The sequence below is a fragment of the Limulus polyphemus genome, unplaced genomic scaffold (assembly GCF_000517525.1).
Source record: "Limulus polyphemus unplaced genomic scaffold, Limulus_polyphemus-2.1.2 Scaffold366, whole genome shotgun sequence".
NCBI classification, from domain to species: domain Eukaryota; kingdom Metazoa; phylum Arthropoda; class Merostomata; order Xiphosura; family Limulidae; genus Limulus; species Limulus polyphemus.
In genome coordinates, this window is record NW_013665976.1 from 523720 (window position 1) to 534248 (window position 10529).

The following is a 10529-nucleotide window of genomic DNA, read 5'->3' on the forward strand; positions in this document are numbered from 1 at the left end:
ATTACACGATAACTCAAAAACCAAAACGATGGTGACAACCAATTTCACTGAGGGGACATAGCTTTAAAAGAACTATCCGCTTTTATAAGTATCAAAACAGGACAAAACAGTCTGCAGGACACTCTGTGTTATTAAATAGGATTAGCGATTTTCCCCTTTCTGTAGGTCAGACTGTGGTAATACAGACTATCACATATTTTCAGTCGATGTGGACCCTTCTGGACTCTTACTTCAAGTACCAGATTTCAAGGCAATCCATTACGAAATACACGAGATATAAAATCTACAATTTTGATAGAATTGTTTCCCATTTTTTCTTCGCACCAGAAGTACGGAAACTTTATTTGATATGAAAAACACATTTAACTTTTATGGATTTTTATTCCAATTTAGTACACTAATAGATCTTTACAACCTACAATTAGGTGTCATATGTGGTCTAAATATAAGCCACATGTACAAAGTTATTCAACAAAAACCGCTACGTTTTATCACGTGAGATATCTGTCTAAAATTGTTACTACAGCTTCACCTAAGAGTAAAAGTGGGCCAATTCTAGTTTTTGTCATTCAGATTAAAAACGGCTGATTTAGAGCTGCAAAAGTATAGTGTGAAAGGACGTGAATACACATAAGTATTGGTTAGGCCAAACAAACTAGATTAGCAGTTTCTAGTTCAAGTTTTCAAAATAATCATACAGGTTTTATTATTATTATTATTGGTTATTCATTGCCAACCTTTCAGCACAAATTTACTAAATTTTATGAAATTATCCTAATTAAAGAGCGTCTAGCGTCATGTGATATTAGCTTAAGCAATTAGCGTAAATAATGATGCCTGATACGCTGTATCAAGTGCATATGGGTGATGACAAGAAACTATTATCCTAGATTCCATGGCGTTACTATTAACACTGTTTTACAGAGGAAAAACTGTAAAGTACAGGTCTGTTCCGAATAATAGGGTTGCGATCCTAAAGCTAATGTGGGTTACTATAAAGTTTTACTTTCTTACTTGCTGTGGTTTGTTGGTGTGTACTGACAAAAAGTAATGATATCTAATCAAAAACACCTTAGGTGTGAAAAAAGGTGCGGTCATCATGCCCCTAGTTGAACAAAAAACGCGGCCTAGCTAACTAATGAATCAACATTTGCTGTAAAATCCTTATCAATGCTATTAGTGTAGCTACCAGTTTGGCTGCCAATTTTGATTTCACTCCTTTAAGTCGCGTTTTTGATGAGATTATTAATAACTAGTAGTAATTTTAAAAATCCTAATATTAGCATAAACGATATTATTACCCATTGAAGTTAGCTTTCTTACAGAAATTTGGTGTTCCTTTATAAAGCTTAAATACAGGATGAAACATTAATTACAAGCCAATAATATATGAACAATACATAGTACAGTTGGAACCTCATTGTATTTAGAACTTGGTTATAAACGCAGTCTTCTTATGTCTATTAAAACACTGCATTAGAAAAAAAAACAAAAATGGGCAAATAAGTAAGGAAAAAAAAACTTTTCAAAAAGGAAGTAAATGTAGGGATGGCTAATATCAATCCTTCAAAAACAATGCAAACAAAATGGTAGGGATGACATTTGCAAAGAGCGCATGTCTCATTATATCCTAAGCTATATGCACGTCCTATGTGGTTGATAAAATTTGATCTATTCTATGAAATTCCTTGCTACACCTGTTTGTATAGGCGACCACATGTGCTACATATTTAAACCTTTGCACACGTCTGCAAGATTGACTGTACCCACGACTAGAGAAGTAAATTACCCTCAGCCTATACAGTACCCTTCCGCTATCATTTATACATAGTATGATGAAAGTGACTGGAAAATGGTATATATATCAGACAGCTACATTGTGTCTAGACTACTATCTTATGACTTTTATATTAAATAAATGAAATACTGAGTGAGTGATACTGCGAGATACAGCTTGATGGTTTATACATGGCAATTAATATATTCAATAACGGTTGGTGGTTATTCGTACTTTTTTAAATTGTTCAATACATAGTAAGTACTTTGACATATGGGTTGATGTTTCTACATTTTAAAAATATTTAAAGTGTAGTAAGTACCGTGAAATGTGGGTTGATATTTGTACATTTTAAAAATATTCAATAAATAGTAAGTGAAATATGGGTTGATGTTTGTACATTTTCAAAACATTCAATAAATAGTAAGTACCGTGAAATGTGGGTTGATATTTGTACATTTTCAAAATATTCAAAGTGTAATAAGTACCGTGAAATATGGGTTGATATTTGAAAATTTTCAAATTATTCAATAAATAGTAAGTACCGAGAAATATGGGTTGATTTTTGTACATTTTCAAAATATTAAAAGTGTAATATGTACCGTGAAATATGGGTTGATATTTGAACATTTTCAAAATATTCAATAAATAGTAAGTACCGTGAAATATGGGTTGATATTTGTACATTTTAAAAATATTCAATATATAGTAACTAACGTGACAATTGGGTTGAATATTTACATAAAAAAATATTCAAAGTGTAGTAAGTACCATGAAATATGGGCTGATGTTCGCACAGATATAAAACACTGATCGTAAAGTTTCGTACGAAAACAATGGCATAAGAAAAATTGTTTAAATATATCATAACTCACAGAATAACCTTATATGCTCAGCAAGTGCTGTAGTACAGAAGGGATTTATGATACCTTCCAAATATCAAACACTTTATTAACAGCATCATTTAATATGGTCTAATCATGAGAGTCAGTTATATTTTTCTCTCCTTTTTAACTATACTATAAACATATAATAACCATAACTGTAGAATGATGCCACCATTAGTAGCTCTATGGTGATGGTACTGACCTGTATTTCTTCCTTACCCTTAGATTTAAATAATACATTGTAACGTAAGGGATACTACAGCTTCTCTGGTTGTAGTCGAGGACGATTGTAGGCAGCGAACCGTACGTTCTCTCAGTCCAACAAACTACAAGCTTTGAAGTTTGACGACCATACACACCTGTTAGCAGCTGTCGTGCTGAAGATAAATCCTGACAAACGTCTATCTGTCTCTATTTTACAGTGTAAGCTTATTTGGTGCGTCTTCTGGCTTCTGCCCAAAACCAACCACTTTCTGTGAATAGGTGTGTGTGTGTAGCCCAACTTCAGATATAAGCATGGTTTAGAATTACAGTTACAAAGTCTAACGGCTGCAAACTGCCGGCTAGTGAGCGAGACAATCTTAATAAACTTGAGCTCCAGCCACAAGGACTGTATGCATCACGTGTTGAATTACCTACCCTTTATTACCACGTGATATATCTAACGACTACCGCACCTTTTCCAAAGGAGCCACACAGATACAAGTATCATGTTTTATGTTATCTTCTTTCCCACTCATGTGACGTGGGTACGATGTGTTTTGTGTTATCTTCGTCTTTCTTAAACGTAACGAATGTACCATGTCTTGTGTAATTCTTCTATATAAAAGTATGACGTGTGTGTGTTCTTATTCATCTCTTTTAGCACGTGACGTATAAGTAATGCCCAGTGTATAAAATGGTTCTGAAAAAGTGCCGGTATGCACATACTTGGGAAAGAGGGAGGTGTTTTTGAAGTGACTCGAGTTGAAATGTATTTGTGCTATGATTGCACAGACACAAAAGTCAAACGTATTTTCATGTTAAACTAAAGAGGTAGGGGTAGGCAGTGTGTTTTGCAACAGTGTAACGTTTCTTTCTTTCTTCTTCTTCTTTGCCGGTATTTTGTGCCACCATTTCTTTTTAATCGGTATGGATGGATACCGATCCACGTTAATTGCTGGCAATGTCTCGTGTTGTGCTGCTATTGTCTTTTAACAAGTGACGCGTGCATCTAATGTTCTATTATCCCATCAGTTACCATAAGATGGATGAAATCACGTGCTCATTGTATTTGACTTGACCATATGCTGTATGCTATGTTGTGTGACTCATAGCTTTTTCTATATGGCTGATGCATCATATCGTGTTATATCTTCATCCTATACCATGTAACGTATGGAACACGTTTTATATTATCCTTGCATTTTATCTCATGATATGTGTTGATGTGTTATTCAGTAGTACACGTAAGCCTAATGAAGGCCCTGAGGCAGGAATACTTTGTTACGTGTGTTAAGTAATGTTTCGTACGTAGAATAATACGTTACAGCACGTTGCTTCGTGTAATCTTATAGTGGGGATGCGGAAGAGGGAGTATGGGAGGCCTGTAGTTGTTAACTCAAGGGGGACCTCAAAGATTGCCGCGCCAATACTGTTGCAACTATTTATAGCGCGAGTCCCTGGAATTCAAAATTTCGCATACTCTAGAAGTGCATCTTTCATGTTTTGGAACTGAGTTGGTTTAGGTGAGCCCCGACGGTTCTGGGCCTTAAGACAACTGCCCCATCTGTATATATTATTGTCAGTAATTATCGCGTTCACGTTTAATATGGAAATTTACCCCTCTCTGCCCTAGAGAGAAATACTATCTTATCATGATTTGAAAATATGAGCTTTTAGGCCAGCTTCTTTCTTAAAGTCAGATTTTACAAACCAATACTCCTTAAATAAATATGATTTTTACAGACTAAATTAGTTAAATTATAATATGACACGTGATTTTGACTTCTCGTGATAAAATAAGGACGAAGAATGTAAAAATATTTGAATAATTAGCATTGATACGAACATCTAATTTTTGAAGAATTAAAAGGAATTGATACCACGGGGTCATTCGAATTAGAAATAGAATCAGAGGCGACTCTAAGCACTGGTACAAGGGCCCCGTGCCCGATTCTATTTGGCAGTACACCGAATTCCCAGTTGGTGTCTTGAAAAAACAGAATAGAAAATCATGATCGATATCATACTGAAACGCCGAAAATCTCCGCGCCTTTGGGCCTGAGCCCCGAATCTTTTAAGCACCTAGCGACGCCCATGAGTAGAATAGGGACACAAATATTATGTTTATTACCAAAGTCAGGAATTATAAACAGTATTCAATTAACAGCTGTGCCACTATAATTCTTTTAATATTTATATCTTTATAATCCCGTGATTCAGATCCAAATGTAATATAGCCCCAAATTCCATTATCAATGAAGATTCTGCAGAAAAGGGGGGGGGGGAAAGAAATATCCAATGACGTTTATTGGTTTCGTCAAAGAAATGATAGGTTGATGATAGAAATTAAATGCTGGTTCGATTCTTCTCGGTGGACGCAGCAGATAGCCCGAAATGGCTTTGCTATAAGAAAACACATAAAATGCAACACTGATGGCAATGTTTTTTTGTTTTTGTTTTGTTTTGGAGACCCTATGACCAACAAAGTCATGGAACCACAAGAAATTTGGTGCATATTAGGTTAAAAACAAAATGTTGTAAAAAAAACCGTTAGAGTATATGGGTCCTATCGTTAATCTCAGAGTTAAAAACCTACCTGTACATCAGCGTCCTTTCTTTCTGGTACTGGTCCTCCGGGTTGATTGATTGTCAGTCCTGGCAGAAAAATAAAACAGAATTGTATGTTCTCAGAATGGATAAAACATTTTTTGAATGTTAGTAAGTAATAAATACGCGTTCAATTCACGATGTTTTGCTAATGTAACCAAATAATTTTCAAATATATGTCTTCTTTGCCTACGACATGTTTAATTTGAAAATATTCTAACGTACAGACTTCAGAGAAATGGAACGTGTTTTCGCGCTTAGTGAAAGGCTTATTCTTTTTTTTTTAATTTTGCTTTTCCAGTTAAGTTTATTTTTTTGTTACTATACAAATAAAACGATTTTGTTTGTTCTAGAGCAAGCCTATCTGTTGTGTCCACTGTGGGGAATCGAACCCAGGATTTTAGCGTTGTAAGACCGTAGACTCACCGTTACCCCACAGTGGGACAGATATATAAACCTCTAACGTTTAATAAATGTGATAGTAAGTTTAAGAAGTGATTCTATCAATATTGTCTCCTGGTGGCTCAGCGGTAAGTCTGATGGCTTATAACACTACAAATCGGGTTTCGATACCTGCGGTGGCCACAGCACAGTCCAGATAGTCCATTGTGTAGCTTTGCGCTTAACAACCAACAAACAAAGAAATCTAACAACTCTACCAATCTTAAACTGTTTCTCACATTTACGTTTGTAATTCGTGTTATTTGTAAGTTAGCAACTACAGAAATATTTATAATACGACAAAGTAACATATGAACAAACAGTGTAACCACGTGGTCCGGTATCATGAGTAATAACAGTTGAACATTTTGATAACTGGCCAGTCAACAAAAGTTGTTGTCACTTAATGTTCTGTAAATGATAAATCTGAACTATTGAAAACTAAAAACATTGTGAGACATTCTATTATTCATAACACACTGTCTTTATGTGGGTCGGGAGTGGCTAAATAGTTAGTGTATCTGGACTGTGAATCCGAGGGTTGACGCTTCGTAGCCCGTTATCTCAAAAAACGCTCATCTCACTTTGGGACCGTGAATACTATTATATTTTACAAGAGCAGCCCAAGAGTTGTTGGTGGGTGTTGTTGACCAGCTTGCCTTTCCTTACTCTGTCAGCAGGAAATCATACGACTATAGGTGCTAGTAGCCCTTGTGTAACTTTTCACGAAATTCTGAAACAATCAAACTTGTTTTTATCGCGAAAAACAAACAGAACCAGCTATTAGGTTTACTTATATATATATATATATATATATACGACGTTATCTAACTCTGGTATTTAATTCATGAATAGAACCATCAATTATTAGGAATCTTTTCACTATTATCCAGGAACAATGCTAGTTCAAGTAGTTCCCAAACTGTGGTTCGCAAAGCTATTTCAAGGGGGCCTCAGCAAATGTCGAAATATTCTCATTTCTTCCCCTGAACGGCTCGAAAATACGGATCACTTTTACCGGTGTTTGATAATATTCAGCATTTTCATCAGGAGAGGAAATAAGGTCTAAAACAAAAAATATGCAAAGATTCATCCTAAGCAGAATGGGGAACAAATTATGTTTCCTTCTTACCCGAAACGGAAATGCTACATTTTACTTCTGACTAAGGAATGGTTCGGTAAAATATGTAACAGGTGGCAGCCCTGTACTGACACCAGACTAAGCAATTTTTTTTTTATATATATAGAACAAATTGCGATGAAATTAAGGTACCCCAGAGCGTATATTATCTAACATTTGTATTAAATCATTAAGTTGCGTTCTCAGCCAGAGTGTCTAAGATTTGTGTGTGTGTTTTGGGGAAGGGGAGGCTTTAAGCTAAAATATTAAGAGTCCTTCCTCTAGCTTAAAAGCTATTCAACAATCAAGGTTCTAGACTTTTAACACCAAGAATAAAACGTACTGACCAACAATCACTTTCTACAACAATCATGGATCTAGACTTTTAACGTCAAGAATAAAAAGTACTGTCCAACAATCATGGATCTAGACTTTTAACATCAAGAATAAAACGTGCTGTCCAACAATCACTTTCCACAACAATCATGGATCTAGACTTTTAACGACAAGAATAAAACGTACTGTCCAACAATCACTTTCCACAACAATCATGGATCTAGACTTTTAACGTCAAGAATATAACGTACTGTTCAACAATCACTTTCCACAACAATCATGGATCTAGACTTTTATCGTCAAGAATAAAACGTGCTGTCCAACAATCACTTTCCACAACAATCATGGATCTAGACTTTTAATGTCAATAAAAACAAGCAGACTGTTCAACAATCACTTTCCACAACAATCATTGATCTAGACTTTTAATGTCAATAAAAACAAGCAGACTGTTCAACAATCACTTTCCACGACAATCATGGATCTAGACTTTTAATGTCAATAAAAACAAGCAGACTGTTCAACAATCGTAGAGCTAGACTTTTAATGTCAAGAATAAAGCGTACGATTTGAGACATCCGAATGATTTAATTGTCATTATAATACTTTTGTATAGTTATTTCTAATGTAATAAGACTCATAAGCCAGACTTTTCTAAACCTTGCTTCCGTTACAAGAACTTGTGCCCCTTTGAACTGAAAAGGTTTGAAGTAAGGTGTAAATATTGTGGCTACTTGAGCTAGTAAATAAGCAAGGCGCCGAATAAAACGACACAGAACAGCAAGACGTGCAAACTTGGTTCTACAAGCCCATGAAAGCACTACATCACGTCCATGTGATACTCCTTGTTACGTCTTTTAAAAGATAGCTGCATTTAGCTACCGAGAGTAGGCTCCGAAAAAAAAACACAAGTGAAGGCTACATCCTCCTACTCCCCCACCCACTCGCTGTTTTTCGATGCACGAGTTGCAGTATTCAGAGTAAAAGTGCAATAGTGGGATAATTATTTTCGAATGTAAGTGTCGCGGGAAACGTTGGAAGTTAGTATTTTCAATTGTGATCTACATCCAATTCTAAAAATGGGCGTCCCAAGAAACATCTATGGTGAGTATGATGCAGCATTTGTAAAATAAGGGTAACTATCATGCATTGTCTACTTTACTTCTTTCAGCATTGATGCTATAACACTCGGAGAAAGGCTTACTATCCTATAGAAATGATAGCTTATTTGTCTGTAAACCTAATCTGAATGCCAACTTACACGCGGAACCTTTAAACTAAACCGAATGTCAGCTTAAACGTAAAACCATTCAGATAAACTGAATGGCAACTTACACGTGGAACCTTTCAGATAAACTGGATGTCACCTTGAATGTGGAACCTTTCAGCTAAACTAGATGTCAGCTTACATGTGGGGGCCCTTCGGATAAACTGGATGTCAGCTTACATGTGGGGCCCTTCGGATAAACTGGATGTCAGCTTGTATGTGGAACTTTTCAAATAAACTATATGTCACCTTACACGTGGAACCTTTCAGATAAACTGGATATCAGTATACATGTGGACCTTTTAAGCTAAACTGGATGTCAGCTTACACGTGGAACTTTTCAGACACATTAGATGTCACCTTACACGTGGAACCTTTCAGATAAACTGGATGTCAGCTTACATGTGGAGACTTTCAGCTAAACTGGATGTCAGCTTACATGTGGATCCTTTCAGCTAAACTGGATGACAGTTTACGTGTGGAGACTTTCAGCTAAACTGGATGTCAGCTTACATGTGGATCATTTCAGCTAAACTGGATGACAGTTTACGTGTGGAACCTTTCGGATAAACTGGATTTCAGTTTACGCGTGGAACCTGTTGGATAAACTGGATTTCAGCTTACATGAAAAGCCTTTCAGCTAAACTGGATGACAGTTTACGTGTGGAACCTTTCGGATAAACTGGATTTCAGCTTACGTGTGGAGCCTTTCAGACTAAACTGGATTTCAGCTTACATGAAAAGCCTTTCAGCTAAACTGGATATCAGTTTACTTGTGGAACCTTTTGGATAAACTGGATATCAGTTTACGTGTGGAACCTTTTGGATAAACTGGATTTCAGCTTACGCGTGGAACCTGTCGGATAAACTGGACTTCAGCTTACATGAAAAGCCTTTCAGCTAAACTGGATGTCAGCTTACACGTGGAACCTTTATATACGAGTGTCACCAAGTTCATTACGGTTATGACTATCGCTTTTCAAGCACATGCTCACTTGGACCACCTGAGGCTGAACATATCATAAAATACTCTGTATATATATTCATTTGTATTTATGGATTTGTAAGCGCTGTACAGTAATAAAACATTTCTTGTCGTGGACGTCATTCTGACAAATATGCTTAAATGTGTTGCTTGCATAATATGAAATCAATGACTGATGAAGGTTGTTGCATAATGGCAGTGCAGATTCTTTACAGTAACTCGATATCAACCGGAGTGTGAAAGGTGTAAGTACAAAAACTGTAGTGGTAAGAAGAATCAAATTATGGTCACCTGTTCGGTAACTCAGGTACTACCCTGAAACCCAAGTCCAACGGTTGTAAAGTTAGTTCGTCCACTGTCAATAATAAATAGAAATAAAGGCAGACTGGCAGTTTTCCCACTGCTATTGTGCGGAGGAAAAAGTAAAAGAAAAACAAATATCAAATACTCACAAATAGGGACTTTCATTCACGTATAACATACATTAGGTTTAATGGAAAGAAATGACACATTTGAAAAATTACTGCAAATATGTTTTTGGGGGAAAATAATAACGGCATTAAGAGCAGGAGTGAAGTAAGTTTAAGTACACATAGAGAAAAAGAAGAAAATATCCGAATAGAAAGAAACGAAATCAATAAATAATGCACTAATAACTTCCAGGGTAATAAACTTCTTTTAACAATCGACGAAAAATAGGTAGTGATATCACGGCTTTGGAGACTTTATTCAATGTATATTGCTCTGTGTTGCGTTTTCACATGGGTATAGTGAAAGCGATTCTTCTAATGATACGTTAACACATCATGGCCAGGTGGTCAAGGCACTCGACTCGCAATCTGAGGTTCGCGGGTTCGAATCCCTGTCACACCGAACATGCTCGCCCTTTCAGCCGTGAGGGCGTT

The 10529-nt window shown here is 36.1% G+C and overlaps 1 protein-coding gene across 2 annotated transcripts in view; it reads right to left on the reverse strand.

Annotated features, from left to right (window-relative positions):
- The window catches only part of LOC106457732 (homeobox protein cut-like 1), a 177134-nt gene that overhangs the window by 61221 nt on the left and 105384 nt on the right, over nucleotides 1–10529 (reverse strand). For both annotated transcript variants that reach the window (XM_013917178.2, XM_022383746.1), the window contains exon 3: nucleotides 5465–5523. In XM_013917178.2, the coding sequence (XP_013772632.1) occupies nucleotides 5465–5523 (59 nt within the window). The remainder of the gene's footprint in view (nucleotides 1–5464; nucleotides 5524–10529) is intronic.